The sequence below is a fragment of the Scyliorhinus torazame genome, chromosome 27 (genome assembly GCF_047496885.1).
Source record: "Scyliorhinus torazame isolate Kashiwa2021f chromosome 27, sScyTor2.1, whole genome shotgun sequence".
Lineage (NCBI taxonomy): Eukaryota > Metazoa > Chordata > Chondrichthyes > Carcharhiniformes > Scyliorhinidae > Scyliorhinus > Scyliorhinus torazame.
This window is the reverse complement of record NC_092733.1, coordinates 40576504-40593720: the sequence shown is the minus strand read 5'-3', so window position 1 is coordinate 40593720 and position 17217 is coordinate 40576504. Positions and strand designations below refer to the sequence as shown.

Genomic DNA, 17217 nt, shown 5'->3' with positions numbered 1-17217 from the left:
CTGCAAGTGTTGGGCACACTGGATAAGTGGGGCTTGTTCAAGGATCAGCTACTGCGTGTTCTTGATAAGTATGTACCGGTCAGACAGGGAGGAAGGCGTCGAGCGAGGGAACCGTGGTTTACCAGGGAAGTGGAATCTCTTGTTAAGATGAAGAAGGAGGCCTATGTGAAGATGAAGTGTGAAGTTTCGGTTGGGGCGATGGATAGTTACAAGGTAGCGAGGAAGGATCTAAAGAGAGAGCTAAGACGAGCAAGGAGGGGACATGAGAAGTATTTGGCAGGAAGGATCAAGGAAAACCCAAAAGCTTTCTATAGGTATGTCAGGAATAAGCGAATGACTAGGGAAAGAGTAGGACCAGTCAAGGACAGGGATGGGAAATTGTGTGTGGAGTCTGAAGAGATAGGCGAGATACTAAATGAATATTTTTCGTCAGTATTCACTCAGGAAAAAGATAATGTTGTGGAGGAGAATGCTGAGCCCCAGGCTAATAGAATAGATGGCATTGAGGTACGTAGGGAAGAGGTGTTGGCAATTCTGGACAGGCTGAAAATAGATAAGTCCCCGGGACCTGATGGGATTTATCCTAGGATTCTATGGGAGGCCAGGGAAGAGATTGCTGGACCTTTGGCTTTGATTTTTATGTCATCATTGGCTACAGGAATAGTGCCAGAGGACTGGAGGACAGCAAATGTGGTCCCTTTGTTCAAAAAGGGGAGCAGAGACAACCCCGGCAACTATAGACCGGTGAGCCTCACGTCTGTAGTGGGTAAAGTCTTGGAGGGGATTATAAGGGACAAGATTTATAATCATCTAGATAGGAATGATATGATCAGGGATAGTCAGCATGGCTTTGTGAAGGGTAGGTCATGCCTCACAAACCTTATTGAGTTCTTTGAGAAGGTGACTGAACAGGTAGACGAGGGTAGAGCAGTTGATGTGGTGTATATGGATTTCAGCAAAGCGTTTGATAAGGTTCCCCACGGTAGGCTATTGCAAAAAATACGGAGGCTGGGGATTAAGGGTGATTTAGAGATGTGGATCAGAAATTGGCTAGCTGAAAGAAGACAGAGGGTGGTGGTTGATGGGAAATGTTCAGAATGGAGTACAGTCACAAGTGGAGTACCACAAGGATCTGTTCTGGGGCCGTTGCTGTTTGTCATTTTTATCAATGACCTAGAGGAAGGCACAGAAGGGTGGGTGAGTAAATTTGCAGATGATACTAAAGTCGGTGGTGTTGTCGATAGTGTGGAAGGATGTAGCAGGTTACAGAGGGATATAGATAAGCTGCAGAGCTGGGCTGAGAGGTGGCAAATGGAGTTTAATGTAGAGAAGTGTGAGGTGATTCACTTTGGAAGGAATAACAGGAATGCGGAATATTTGGCTAATGGTAAAGTTCTTGAAAGTGTGGCTGAGCAGAGGGATCTAGGTGTCCATGTACATAGATCCCTGAAAGTTGCCACCCAGGTTGATAGGGTTGTGAAGAAGGCCTATGGAGTGTTGGCCTTTATTGGTAGAGGGATTGAGTTCCGGAGTCGGGAGGTCATGTTGCAGCTGTACAGAACTCTGGTCCGGCCGCATTTGGAGTATTGCGTACAGTTCTGGTCACCGCATTATAGGAAGGACGTGGAGGCTTTGGAGCGGGTGCAGAGGAGATTTACCAGGATGTTGCCTGGTATGGAGGGAAAATCTTATGAGGAAAGGCTGACGGACTTGAGGTTGTTTTCGTTGGAGAGAAGAAGGTTAAGAGGAGACTTAATAGAGGCATACAAAATGATCAGGGGGTTGGATAGGGTGGACAGTGAGAGCCTTCTCCCGCGGATGGATATGGCTGGCACGAGGGGACATAACTTTAAACTGAGGGGTAATAGATATAGGACAGAGGTCAGAGGTAGGTTCTTTACGCAAAGAGTAGTGAGGCCGTGGAATGCCCTACCTGCTACAGTAGTGAACTCGCCAACATTGAGGGCATTTAAAAGTTTATTGGATAAACATATGGATGATAATGGCATAGTGTAGGTTAGATGGTTTTTGTTTCGGTGCAACATCGTGGGCCGAAGGGCCTGTACTGCGCTGTATTGTTCTATGTTCTATGTTCTAATACCACTTGACTGGTAAATTTCCTTAAAGTTGCCAGGACATTTAGGCTCGCAGGCAGCAGAGCTGACAGCAATTGCGTATATTGTAGACCACGCCGACTCGTTCCCGACCCCAGCAGACATCTATTCAGACAGCTTGTATGTCTGCAATAGTTTGACAGAGTTCCCACCACTCTGGGAAACAAGAGGATTTGTTTCTGCGGACGGTAAACCCCTACCCTCAGCCCCATTACTCCGCCATATCTTAGAGGCAGCGAAGGATAGGAAATACGGAATAATTAAGGTTCGCAGCCATCACCGTTCTTCCCCCCCCGGAAACGTTAAAGCAGACGCCCTAGCGAAGGCAGGCTCCAGGCATGATTATTTTTGGACCCCCCCCCCCCCGAAAGCACCCCAGTACACGCAGTTCAGGTCTCACAGACCAATATTCAGGATTTAGCGAAGGCCCAGAAAGAGGACAAGAAACTCAGGGAAGTTTTAAAGGGAACCTTCCCAGCCCCGTACGACAAGTTTAAAAGCGCAATCACCACACATGACGGTGTGATTTTAAAGGATGGCATTTATATAGTTCACAGCCAGGACAGGAATCTGATTATTTGTCAGTTCCATGACAATCATGGACACCAAGGCATTGAACCCACCCTAGCCCACCTCGATGTCACACACGACGTAGAGAATTGTTTAATCTGTGCTCAGAACAATCCGGACAGATATGCTAAAAAGGCTCAACTTAGTCATACCCGCCCCGTTAATGGACCCTGGACAGATCTCCAGATAGATTATATAGGACCCCTACCCCCGTGCAGAAATGGTTACAAGTAAGTGTCGGTGATCATAGACACCTGCACAAATTGGGTGGAAGCATTTCCATCACAAACTAATACGGCCAAGACGACGGCTAAAATATTAACACACCACATCTTTACAAGATGGGGCGTCCCAGGCAGTATAGAGTCTGACCAAGGCTCCCATTTCACCGGACGTGTAGTGAAAAACGTCCTCACGATTTTCGGCATTAGACAGAAGTTCCATATCGCGTACCACCCCCAGTCAAGGGGTATTGTAGAACGAATGAATAGGACATTAAAGGCCACCCTCAGGAAAATGGTACAGCAAAATAACAGCACCTGGGATTCAGTACTCCCATTTGCTTTGATGTTTTTAAGAAACACGGTATTTACATCCACAGGATACACCCCCCACACCCTCATGACCGGACGCCCCATGAAAGGCACTGAGTATTTACTAGGACTGGATTTGGCCAGCCCCGCAGTTACAGCCCTCACACATGAAAACGCGGTCACACAACTAGTACAGGACATAAAGGCAGCCCAACTCGCAGCAGCAGTGAGACTTGGAACCAGGAACATAGAACATAGAACATAGAACAATACAGCGCAGTACAGGCCCTTCGGCCCACGATGTTGCACCGAAACAAAAGCCATCCAACCTACACTATGCCATTATCATCCATATGTTTATCCAATAAACCTTTAAATGCCCTCAATGTTGGCGAGTTCACTACTGTAGCAGGTAGGGCATTCCACGGCCTCACTACTCTTTGCGTAAAGAACCTACCTCTGACCTCTGTCCTATATCTATTACCCCTCAGTTTAAAGTTATGTCCCCTCGTGCCAGCCATATCCATCTGCGGGAGAAGGCTCTCACTGTCCACCCTATCCAACCCCCTGATCATTTTGTATACCTCTATTAAGTCTCCTCTTAACCTTCTTCTCTCCAACGAAAACAACCTCAAGTCCATCAGCCTTTCCTCGTAAGATTTTCCCTCCATACCAGGCAACATCCTGGTAAATCTCCTCTGCACCCGCTCCAAAGCCTCCACGTCCTTCCTATAATGCGGTGACCAGAACTGTACGCAATACTCCAAATGCGGCCGTACCAGAGTTCTGTACAGCTGCAACATGACCTCCCGACTCCGGAACTCAATCCCTCTACCAATAAAGGCCAACAGTCCATAGGCCTTCTTCACAACCCTATCAACCTGGGTGGCAACTTTCAGGGATCTATGTACATGGACACCTAGATCCCTCTGCTCATCCACACTTTCAAGAACTTTACCATTAGCCAAATATTCCGCATTCCTGTTATTCCTTCCAAAGTGAATCACCTCACACTTCTCTACATTAAACTCCATTTGCCACCTCTCGGCCCAGCTCTGCAGCTTATCTATATCCCTCTGTAATCTGCTACATCCTTCCACACTATCGACAACACCACCGACTTTAGTATCGTCTGCAAATTTACTCACCCACCCTTCTGCGCCTTCCTCTAGGTCATTGATAAAAATGACAAACAGCAACGGCCCCAGAACAGATCCTTGTGGTACTCCACTTGTGACTGTACTCCATTCTGAACATTTCCCATCAACCACCACCCTCTGTCTTCTTTCAGCTAGCCAATTTCTGATCCACATCTCTAAATCACCCTCAATCCCCAGCCTCCGTATTTTTTGCAATAGCCTACCGTGGGGAACCTTATCAAACGCTTTGCTGAAATCCATATACACCACATCAACTGCTCTACCCTCGTCTACCTGTTCAGTCACCTTCTCAAAGAACTCGATAAGGTTTGTGAGGCATGACCTACCCTTCACAAAGCCATGCTGACTATCCCTGATCATATTATTCCTATCTAGATGATTATAAATCTTGTCTCTTATAATCCCCTCCAAGACTTTACCCACTACAGACGTGAGGCTCACCGGCCTATAGTTGCCGGGGTTGTCTCTGCTCCCCTTTTTGAACAAAGGGACCACATTTGCTGTCCTCCAGTCCTCTGGCACTATTCCTGTAGCCAATGATGACATAAAAATCAAAGCCAAAGGTCCAGCAATCTCTTCCCTGGCCTCCCATAGAATCCTAGGATAAATCCCATCAGGTCCCGGGGACTTATCTATTTTCAGCCTGTCCAGAATTGCCAACACCTCTTCCCTACGTACCTCAATGCCATCTATTCTATTAGCCTGGGGCTCAGCATTCTCCTCCACAACATTATCTTTTTCCTGAGTGAATACTGACGAAAAATATTCATTTAGTATCTCGCCTATCTCTTCAGACTCCACACACAATTTCCCATCCCTGTCCTTGACTGGTCCTACTCTTTCCCTAGTCATTCGCTTATTCCTGACATACCTATAGAAAGCTTTTGGGTTTTCCTTGATCCTTCCTGCCAAATACTTCTCATGTCCCCTCCTTGCTCGTCTTAGCTCTCTCTTTAGATCCTTCCTCGCTACCTTGTAACTATCCATCGCCCCAACCGAAACTTCACACTTCATCTTCACATAGGCCTCCTTCTTCCTCTTAACAAGAGATTCCACTTCCTTGGTAAACCACGGTTCCCTCGCTCGACGCCTTCCTCCCTGTCTGACCGGTACATACTTATCAAGAACACGCAGTAGCTGATCCTTGAACAAGCCCCACTTATCCAGTGTGCCCAACACTTGCAGCCTACTTCTCCACCTTATCCCCCCCAAGTCACGTCTAATGGCATCATAATTGCCCTTCCCCCAGCTATAACTCTTGCCCTGCGGTGTATACTTATCCCTTTCCATCATTAACGTAAACGTCACCGAATTGTGGTCACTGTCCCCAAAGTGCTCTCCTACCTCCAAATCCAACACCTGGCCTGGTTCATTACCCAAAACCAAATCCAACGTGGCCTCGCCTCTTGTTGGCCTGTCAACATATTGTTTCAGGAAACCCTCCTGCACACACTGTACAAAAAACGACCCATCTATTGTACTCGAACTATATCTTTTCCAGTCAATATTTGGAAAGTTAAAGTCTCCCATAATAACTACCCTGTTACTTTCGCTCATATCCAGAATCATCTTCGCCATCCTTTCCTCTACATCCCTAGAACTATTAGGAGGCCTATAAAAAACTCCCAACAGGGTGACCTCTCCTTTCCTGTTTCTAACTTCAGCCCATACTACCTCGGAAGAAGAGTCCCCATCTAGCATCCTCTCCGCCACCGTAATACTGCTCTTGACTAGCAGCGCCACACCTCCCCCTCTTTTGCCTCCTTCTCTGAGCTTACTAAAACACCTAAACCCCGGAACCTGCAACATCCATTCCTGTCCCTGCTCTATCCATGTCTCCGAAATGGCCACAACATCAAAGTCCCAGGTACCAACCCACGCTGCCAGTTCCCCTACCTTGTTTCGTATACTCCTGGCATTGAAGTAGACACACTTCAAACCACCTACCTGAACACTGGCCCCCTCCTGCGACGTCAAATCTGTGCTCCTGACCTCTATACTCTCATTCTCCCTTACCCTAAAACTACAATCCAGGTTCCCATGCCCCTGCTGCATTAGTTTAAACCCCCCCAAAGAGCACTAACAAATCTCCCCCCCAGGATATTTGTGCCCCTCAGGTTCAGATGTAGACCATCCTGTCTGTAGAGGTCCCACCTTCCCCAGAAAGAGCCCCAGTTATCCAAAAATCTGAATCCCTCCCGCCTGCACCATCCCTGTAGCCACGTGTTTAAATGCTCTCTCTCTCTATTCCTCATCTCACTATCACGTGGCACGGGCAACAACCCAGAGATAACAACTCTGTTTGTTCTAGTTCTGAGCTTCCATCCTAGCTCCCTGAAAGCCTGCCTGACATACTTGTCCCCTTTCCTACCTATGTCGTTGGTGCCAATGTGGACCACGACTTGGGGCTGCTCCCCCTCCCCCCTAAGGACCCGGAAAACACGATCCGAGACATCACATACCCTTGCACCTGGGAGGCAACATACCAAACGTGAGTCTCTCACGCTCCCACAAAATCTCCTATCTGTGCCCCTGACTATAGAGTCCCCAATTACTAATGCTCTGCTCCTCTCCCCCCTTCCCTTCTGAGCAACAGGGACAGACTCCGTGCCAGAGGCCCGTACCCCATGGCTTACCCCTGGTAAGTCCCCCCCCCCACAAGTATCCATAGCGGTATACTTGTTTCTCAGAGGTACGACCGCAGGGGATCCCTGCACTGACTGTTTTTTCCCAGTCCCTCTTACAGTTACCCACCTATCTCCAATCTTTGGTGTAATTAATTCCCTGAAGCTGCTATCTATGACCCCTTCTGCCTCCCGAATGATCCGAAGTTCTTCCAACTCCAGCTCCAGTTCCCTAACTCGGTCTTGGAGGAGCTGGAGATGGCAGCACTTCCTGCAGGAAGAAACAGCGCAAGGCTTGTTTCGACAAAACAGTACACGCCACTAAGTTTACAGTAGGGCAGCAAGTGATGCTTTCCCTATACAACTGCAGTTCATTCCTTTCCCCCAAATTTTCTGGACCGTATTCCATTTCGGACAAAGTAAGCCCCTCGGTATACAAAATCACATATCCCAATGGTAAGTCTGTGTGGTTTCATATAAACTAGCTCAAAGCTTACGGCTCGCAGAATAACCACACACACCACATCCTGCTCGCAAGCAGCAGACGATCACGCCCCGTCCACAGATGACGTATTCCTACCCTCCCCCCAGCCGCTTCAGCCCGCCCTCAGACACGACTTCAACTCCGCCCCCAGAGGCTCGACTCCGCCTCTCCCTTCCTTCAACCAGCAGTGACAGCGACAGTGATAGCGGTCACGATGACGATAGCCACAGCACACCATGTTACGACTATACCCCTGCACCAGCACCGCTCCCAGCGAATATGAGCATGATTCCACTGACCCATTCTAGATCACATATCAAAGCCCCTGACCCAGACCCACCGCCCGACGATTACGGATTACAACCTAGCAGCTCCAACCTCGACACACAATTCTGGCACCGAGACAATTCATTCAGGCTCATCCGGAATGACGCGATGGACCCCAATTCGCCCCAAGCAGCTTTAGCACGGTTACTACAGACAAGAGTTTGGCAGCCGGGAGAAGATGATGACTTAGAGTCTGACTCCCACCAAACAAATCCCTTTGCGACCCTGTTCGCTATTGAGCAGTGAGGTGTCCAGATGATGGAGAAAAAAGGAACCGATGGAGAGATACGGTGTCCTTTCTGATGGAACCTGCACCATGTTTGTAGAATGTTTGTTCGTTAGTGTTAGCGTTAAGTGTTGTGTGTAAACTCGGAACGTTTTTCATGGCCCCACGTCACCACTCCTTTAACGTCCCCCCGGCTGTTAATGGAACATGTTTGTCCCAGACAATAGTTCAGAGGAACTAGTTTGTCTACAGAACACGACTCATAGTTGCTCTCCTAATTCGAGAGGCAGCCCCCCACGACGACCACATTCTTACCAGTTCTTGCCGGTTGCTTAGGCAGTGGCGGAACGGCATTGGTCCCCGCCCTGCTTGAGGAGCCCCCCTCTGGTCATCTACGCTCAGGTAGAGCACATACAGCATTGATCACCCATTTCTTACCCGCCCATACACACCCCATTTTGGCTCGTTACGTTCAAAATTCTTTTGTTTGGTTTTGGAAACCCTTAGGTTGCTTCCCTCTGCTATTTACATCCTCAAACACTGGGATGGTAAATCACACAGGCTGCGAGACGGCTCGCAGTACCGCAGTATTTTTCTTAGATGTCTTGTCCCAACATTTGTTTGTTTTTAAAATGAGGGAGTCACAGATGGTGACCAATTATAAAGGGAAATTGGCAACAAAGGACAGACAGACAGGCACACGAGATCTTAAGCAAGATAATAACAGAAATTATGCTTGTGTTCACAGAACTCGGAAACCCCAGAGGAAGACAAAGAGGAAGACCGACAAAGATGAAGACAGCCTTCGTGTTCACATGGATCTGAGTGGGATCCCTTCAGTTGCGCGCGGATGCTACCCCCTGACCCCTACCACACTAACTGTAAATGATTCTCACCCCTGCAATACACGGAACCCCGAGATAACTAGCCCAGCGACAGCTAGCAATACCCCGCACTGGTGTGATACGTTTATCACCTGGTACTCAGTCTCATATGTAGTCGAAGCACTCTTAGTGCTGGCGATACTTTGCAGTGCCGTGCAAACGTTTAGAGTTAGAAAATGGCGAAAGAGAGCATATCGCTCTCGCACCCCGGTATACAGGTTGGGTCCCCCATTTTCGGATTTCACCAGACCCCCGAACCCATTGGGACGGATTAAAGTGCATCCATTTTTCTTTATGTATTCTGTGGAATAAAGAGATGTAAACCTCTGTGTCTGACTGCCAGGCCAGAGAAATCTGTGTGCTGCTATTTTGTACAGGTTAAGATGGAAAGATTTTTGGATTGTCTGAATAAGGATAGTTTATTGAGAATAGTTAGAGGTTCCAGTTTTTTATTTTTCTGTAATGCTTGTATTAATGCCATCGCGCCCCGTAGAGTTTTTATGATAATGAATGTATTTTAAATGGTTTAGATAAAATTGTGTTGCATAGGATAGGACAGTGTAGAGCCTAAGCAGGGGTGCCCCGTTTGGTCAGAGGATGAAGACGACGTAGTAGTGTGATCCTTCACGCTTCACGTTGAGGATCACAAGGAGGGAGTGTGGGATGGCCACGTCCCGGTTACAAAATGGACACCCGCAAAGAATGCAGGGAAAATTGGACAATGCTGAGAAACAAGCAGGTGCAAGCTCTGTCTGTTGATTAGAACCGTAAACTCTCAGACAGGACAGAAGCTACCAAACGATCTACACACTAATGAGCCATCTCCGGGGACAAAAGGGAAACATTTAGATACACAATGTTAGGACAGACTCCCCGGCGCCAGAAGAAGCTTAGACAAAGCAGACTGACAGTCACCAGGACACGCCCAGCGATCAGGGAACCACCCCTCTATTGGAGGAAAATCGATACCAATGATTGGGAAAGACCCAATTAGTTGAGGCCAAGTTCAAGGCCCGCCCAAAAGAGCGCGAAGCCCTTTTCAGTATTACAGGTATCACCCAATGGAGTATCTTCCTCCTTTGGCTTTGGCTCTCACAGGAGAGAGAGACCTGCCTAGCAGCTACAGCAGACCAAGTAAGTTCCAAGTCAACGCACGCTACGAGATAGACGCTCCTAGTTGCTACCCTGTAAACAGCTCAACCCAGCAGCCTCAGAACCGAGCAACGGCCATTGTTCCCCTGACTGAGTGGGCGCCTGAAGCTAAGTTTAGGCTTTAGTAATAGTGGTAGTTTAGTTTGTAGAGGGTATGCATGAGTAGATTTGACTGTGTGTAAATAAATGAGCATTGCTTTTGAAATTACTAACTGGTGTATCGAGTCTTTGATCAGTATTCGGTTCTGAACCTTGTGGCGGTGTCGAAAGATTCCTGGCGACTCTTGAGCAAATGTGATTAAATAGAGCCAAATTAAGAGCCAACCAAAAGTTAGCAACAATTTCACCTCTCAATTTCCTCCAGGGTTTCCAATCACTTACGCTGAAACACAAGAAAGGCAAGGAAAGCATGCTGTCCTGCAGAAACTTGCATCGCCTGCCGCACAGGCCCAATAGTGCTCGCCAAAATGAAGCTTTTTCGCTGCCAACTCGGAGCAGTAGTCATGAAGTTAGCGTCTCCGAGAACATTAGGCCAGTGAGTGTCTGGATTAGGATTTGAATTGGAATCAGAGTGTTTGAGGGCTAAAGATGCAACAATCGATATTGAGTCAAACCCATTCATCCCAACACACCAAGATCCAGAAATAATTCCATTGACCAACAATTCCTGAGGTGATTCTTTTCTAGATTACACTGCAGGCCAAGGCGGCAAATTAAAACACAATGAGAAATCTTGAAAACTGTTAGAATTAGGGAGTCGTTAGTCAAGGTCTACCTGCACAATAGTTTTCCAAACATAAATCAGCCTCAAATCATCAGGGTAAAGCAGAGTTCAACATTTCTGGTCTGAGTTAGGATTAAATTACCGAAAGAGACACTGGGTGGGATTTTCAGGCCCTCCCCAGTGACGTATTTTGCAGCGGTGGAGGCGACCCACCATTGGGGGCCCCTCCCAAGTCCCGCTGGTGTGTCGGGGTTTTTTGCATGACCCGCACCCTCCGCTGCCGGACAGTAACCATCGGCGGGACTGGAAAACGGTGGCCAGTGCTTCCAAAGGAATGTAAGTGCCGGGCTTCGCTGCGCCGGGCTTCGCTGCGCCGGGCTTCGCTGCGCCGGGCTTCGCTGCGCCGGGCTTCGCTGCGCCGGACTTCGCTGTCCTCCCAGGTCGAGCAGCTGCCACGTACAGAGTAAAGCTCCCTCTGCATTGCTCCAATCACTCCCAGGGCAGTATTCCCACATGGATTCAGCCTCACCTGAAAACTGACCGAGCGCCCCCATGTCGATATTTAGAGATTCCACTCCTTCCGGCATTTTGCTCAGTTCCCCGGGAGCACAGGGACTAGAAGGCAGGCGTCAGGCGCTTTTTCACATCAAAAACGTATTTAATTTACTAAAAAACTGGCGAGGGCACACCAACGAGACGAGTAAATGGTTTGGTATAGTTGACGTCATTGTCACAGACTACACACCTATGGAGGACCACACACCTGTCCTACAAAGTGCACACTTTGGGTGAGAAATCCTTCATCAGAAGACTGCACCAGGCAATCATTCTTTCAGCAAATCACAAAACCACTTGCTAAATGGAAAAAATGAATACACATTCCATTACGCTGCTTCAGAATATGTTGCTCTCGTGATTGCGCGAACGAATTTGAGCAGCAACTCGATTTCCAAACTGCAACCAAACCAGCCAGTTTCTACTTTACCTCGGTTTTCAATTCTGCGATCTGGTCCTTCAACTCGCGAATGATCTGATTGGAGTCCGAGTTGTTGAGCTGACCTTGAATCCTTCCCTCTTCTCTCTTTGAAATACAAAGCAAACAAGCAACAGGTTAAAAGAGTTTCATCAAGGTAAATATATGAGGCCATCATTCCTACAAAACAGGTCAACTCCGGGTCCGTTTAGAGGAGATGTGCGAGGCAGGATTTTTTACACAGAGGGTAGTGGGTGCCTGGAACGCGTTGCCAGGGGAAGTTGTGGAAGCAGGTACATCTCGACAAACACATGGACAGGACGGGTATAGAGGGATACGGCACACAGAAGTGCTGAGGGTTTTGGCAAAGGTTGGTATCATGACCAGTACAGGCCTGGAGGGCCGAAGGGCCTGTTCCTGTGCTGTATTGTTCTTTGTTCCCCGCAGACCGTCGCAGACCTGGTCACGGGTCTGTCCCAACTGATTAACCTCCCCAATCCGCGATTCTGCCTTTACTAACTCTGATTATAATAAAGAACAGCAAGAGGTTTGGTAATTACTGCCATTTCAATTAAAATCGTAATTAAAGAGGGAATTGGAAATAGCATCGCAAGCTGGGGTTAACCTAGCTGCTCTTGGATTGAACAGCGGCACGCCAATCGCTTAGCCCACAGAATAAAAGCCAAACAGTGGAAACCGGAAATAAAAACAGGAAAATGCTGGATGAACTCCGCAGGTCTGGCAGCAGCGGTGGTTAGAGAAACAAAGTTAGTGTCTCGGGTCCGTGTGACCCTTCTGCGGAACCCCATGGACTCGGAACGCTAACTCGCCAGACCTGCGCAGTTCGTCCTCCAATCTCCGTTTGGTTCTGTCACTAACACCGCTCAAATGTCTCAGTTTCTGCCTCAGTTGCTCCTGGTGGGAAAGCATTCCTTGTCGAAATGTCCCTCGGCAAGAAAAAAAGAGTTCTTGAAACTTCCACCTTCCTTCATTCTCCTGAACGAGCCTCGTTAACCATTCAACGGCCAGTGAGAACAATTTCTAGCTAATTATTGTCTCGAATTTGAAAGACGTTTAACCCTTTCGCCAAAATGTGCGCAATACTCTAACTGTGGCCTAACCAAGGTTGATTGGATTTGTGTATTGTCACGTGTACCGGGGTACAGTGGAACAGTTAAATGTTCCCTCTGGTGCCTCTGCTTTTACCAACGGCAAAGTTTCTTTTACAGTACCGATTGCCATGCACCTTCGCTCTCATTCACGCAAGCCTGTGGAAAGGGACAACCTCTTACACCAAAATCCACTCTTAAAAACCCCGCCACGCTCTGCAATCACCGATAAACTCTGATAAGCAATTATCCTGCTCGAGTTCAGCCTGCCGTTTTCTTCTCCTGACGTACAAAGCAACCGACCCTTGCTGGTGGTCACTTGTCCAAAATCATTAATCACACAACGCTCCTTACTCTGACTCCGAATAAACCCTACAGAAGTTGTCGCTCGCACTGAGGCATTGCCGGGCTTTGGTTAACAGTTGCTGGAAGGCGTTTTTTAAAACATTAATTCAGGGGACGCAGACGTCGCTGGGCCAACCTTCGGTGCCGTCCCTAATTTCCCTTGAAGTGAGGAGTTTGCTCGGCCATTTCCGAGGGGTGGTTAACAGTCACCCACGTCGCTGTGGGACTGGAGTCACATGTAGGCCAGACCGGGTAAGGACAGCAGATTTCCTTTCCTATTAGTGAACCAGATGTTTTTTTTTTACAACAATCCGTGATAGTTTCTCATGGTCACCATGACTGAGGCTAGCTTTTCAATCCCAGATTTTGGGATGTGAACCACTGTCTCCAGAGAATTAACCTGGGCCCTCTGATTACAGCGACATCACCAATGGGCCCCGACTTTCCCAGGAGCCACAACAGACGCCTGGTATTGAGGGATTGCTATTTGCTATGACTGGGATGATGGGCTGCGTACATGTGGAAGATGTGTTGGTTTAAGTGCTTCAATTACGCAGCCGTACTGGCTGTTCTGGTCAGGACGAGCTCCTACTACACAGAAGTCTGAGAACACGCACGAACAGACTCAAAAACAGCGTCTTCCCCACTGTTACCAGACTCCTAAACGACCCTCTTGTGGACTGACCTCATTAACACTACACCCTGTCTGCTTCACCCGATGCCGGTGTCATGTAGTTACATTGTGAACCTTGTGTTGCCCCATTATATATTTTCTTTTATTTCCTTTTCATGTACTTAATGAGCTGCTCGCAGAAAAATACTTTTCACTGTACCTCGGTACAAGTGACAATAAACAAACCCAATCCAATCCAATCCAAGCCGCATACAGCTTCAAGGTGACCGACCTCACTATCCCCAGGAGCATGGTCAAGATGGTTCCATAACAACACACCTGTGATTAGGTGTTTGGAGCCCAGCGGCGTCTCCGTGGCACCACGGTGATCAAGTGTGCAGCTGATGGTAGATGAGGGAGCCCGGCTCATTAATGATGTGTTGGGTATGCCGGGTCTGCCAGGACTGCGTTCACTGCAGCAGTGAGAGCGATAGGCTTCCAACACTTGAAGAAATGCAACTCGATTTTATTGAACTCTTAACTCATACATACTTTAACTGTGGGTTGACACTATGCTGAGTTGACTGGAGACCGGAGGCTAACCTGACCAGACTATCTTACTGCCACATGGTGTATGTTCTAGTTGCTGCTCACGGGCTCTGACTGTCTCAGAGGCTGCATCCCGAGAGAGCGGGAAAACTAGTGCCCTCTGGCTTTATAGTGGTCGTGTCCTGTCTGGTGATTGGCTGCTGTGTTCTGTGTGTTCACTGGTCATCCTGTGTGTCAATCACTGCCTGTCTGTGCACCATCATATACCTGTGTGTATATTATGACAAATAAGACCTGGCATGAGATATGGCAACTGTGCCTGGTAACCCAGAAAGCAGGTCGGGCCTTCCTAGCTGGGCAGCCGGAAGACAGATGACCAATGCTTTGTGATGGTAAGTTTAGTGACTTTGGTTGGCTACACGCCAACAGTGACCGTATTACAGCTGAGGGGACGGCAATGTCTGGCTGACCGGACAACCAGTGGGATTAAGGACGGAATGCGTCTTCTCCTGGGCATCCAGCTAGTATCGAGCCTGAACACTGCCCAAACACCACTTCAGCCCACACTCCCTGAACGGCCACATGAATTCCACATTCCTGTCTTCCCATTTCTCTTCCCAATGCTTTTTAAAAAATGGTCAACTGCAATGAGCATTTATAATACGCAGTACTTCACAACCCTTTGCATAAAGCATTCTACTTTTAGTCCTCTCGTTCTGGAAACATTTCTGATCACGAACATGGTGTCTTTTCCAAAGGCTATTTGGAACCAACATTTTTTGCACAAGGAGGAACATAGGAGTAGGCCTTTCGGCCCATCGAGTCTGCACCGATTCTCTGAAAGAGCACACCACCCAAGCACATTTCGCCGCTCGATTCCTATTACCCTTTAACCAATCCTACAGCTCCCAGGACACGAAGGGGCAATTTAGCACAGCCAGTCCACCAAACCTGCACATCTTTGGACAACCGGAGCACCCGGAGGAAACCCACACAGAGAAGGGGAGAAAGTGCAGACTCCATACAGTCACCCGAGGCCGGAACCGAACCCGGGTTCCTGGAGCTGTGAGGCAGCTGTGCTAACCACTGTGCCACCCTGATGATTAACCACAGAATAATATAGCACAGAAAAGGCCCTTCGGCCCATCGAGTCTGCACCGACACGAGAAACACCCGACCTGCCGACCCATTCCCATTCCCAGCACTTGGCCCCGGGCCTGGAATGTTGGGACGCGTTAACTGCTGATCCAGGTACTTTTTAAAGGATGTGAGGCGACCCGCCTCTCCCCCCCCCTCCCAGGCCGTGCGTTCCAGACCCTCACCACCCTCTGGGGAAAAAGCTTTTCCCTCAAACCCCCCTAAACCTCCCGCCCCTCACCTGGAGCTTGTGTCCCCCTCGTAACCGACCCTTCAACTCAGGGGAAGAGCTGCTCCCTCTCCACCCTGTCCATGCCCCTCAGAATCTTGCCCACCTCGATCAGGCCGCCCCTCAGTCTTCTCTCCTCCAGCGAAAACAACCCCAGCCTATCGAAACTCTCTTCATAACTGAAATGTTCCATCCCAGGAACATTCTCGGGATTACTCCCTGTGCCACGTGCCAGTGAGGCTAGAAATAGGAAGATAGAGCAGACAAACACGTGGCTAAACAGCTGGTGTAGGAGGGAGGGTTTCCGTTATCTGGACCACTGGGAGCTCTTCCGGGGCAGGTGTGACCTGTATAAGATGGACGGGTTGCATCTAAACCGGAGAGGCATAAATATCCTGGCCGCGAGGTTTGCTAGTGTCACACGGGAGGGTTTAAACTAGTATGGCAGGGGGGTGGGCACGGGAGCAATAGGTCAGAAGGTGAGAGCATTGAGGGAGAACTAGGGAATAGGGACAGTGTGGCTCTGAGGCAGAGCAGACGGGGAGAAGTTGCTGAACACAGCGGGTCTGGTGGCCTGAAGTGCATATGTTTTAATGCAAGGAGCATTACGGGTAAGGCAGATGAACTTAGAGCTTGGATTACTACTTGGAACTATGATGTTGTTGCCATTACAGAGACCTGGTTGAGGGAAGAGCAGGATTGGCAGCTAAACGTTCCAGGATTTAGATGTTTCAGGCGGGATAGAGGGGGATGTAAAAGGGGAGGCGGAGTTGCGCTACTTGTTCGGGAGAATATCACAGCTATACTGCGAGAGGACACCTCAGAGGGCAGTGAGGCTATATGGGTAGAGATCAGGAATAAGAAGGGTGCAGTCACAATGTTGGGGGTATACTACAGGCCTCCCAACAGCCAGCGGGAGATAGAGGAGCAGATAGGTAGACAGATGTTGGAAAAGAGTAAAAACAACAGGGTTGTGGTGATGGGAGACTTCAACTTCCCCAATATTGACTGGGACTCACTTAGTGCCAGGGGCTTAGACGGGGCGGAGTTTGTAAGGAGCATCCAGGAGGGCTTCTTAAAACAATATGTAAACAGTCCAACTAGGGAAGGGGTGGTACTGGACCTGGTATTGGGGAATGAGCCCGGCCAGGTGGTAGATGTTTCAGTAGGGGAGCATTTCGGTAACAGTGACCACAATTCAGTAAGTTTTAAAGTACTGGTGGACAAGGATAAGAGTGGTCCGAGGATGAATGTGCTAAATTGGGGGAAGGCTAATTATAACAATATTAGGCGGGAACTGAAGAACATAGATTGGGGGCGGATGTTTGAGGGCAAATCAACATCTGACATGTGGGAGGCTTTCAAGTGTCAGTTGAAAGGAATACAGGACAGGCATGTTCCTGTGAGGAAGAAAGATAAATACGGCAACGGGAACCTTGGATGACGAGTGATGTTGTAGGCCTC

The 17217-nt window shown here is 48.6% G+C and overlaps 1 protein-coding gene across 1 annotated transcript in view; it reads right to left on the bottom strand.

Annotated features, from left to right (window-relative positions):
* LOC140403263 (EVI5-like protein) overlaps positions 1-17217 on the bottom strand; it is a 572353-nt gene that overhangs the window by 87786 nt on the left and 467350 nt on the right. The window contains exon 18 of the mRNA XM_072491040.1: positions 11784-11879. Within this exon, the coding sequence (XP_072347141.1) occupies positions 11784-11879 (96 nt within the window). The remainder of the gene's footprint in view (positions 1-11783; positions 11880-17217) is intronic.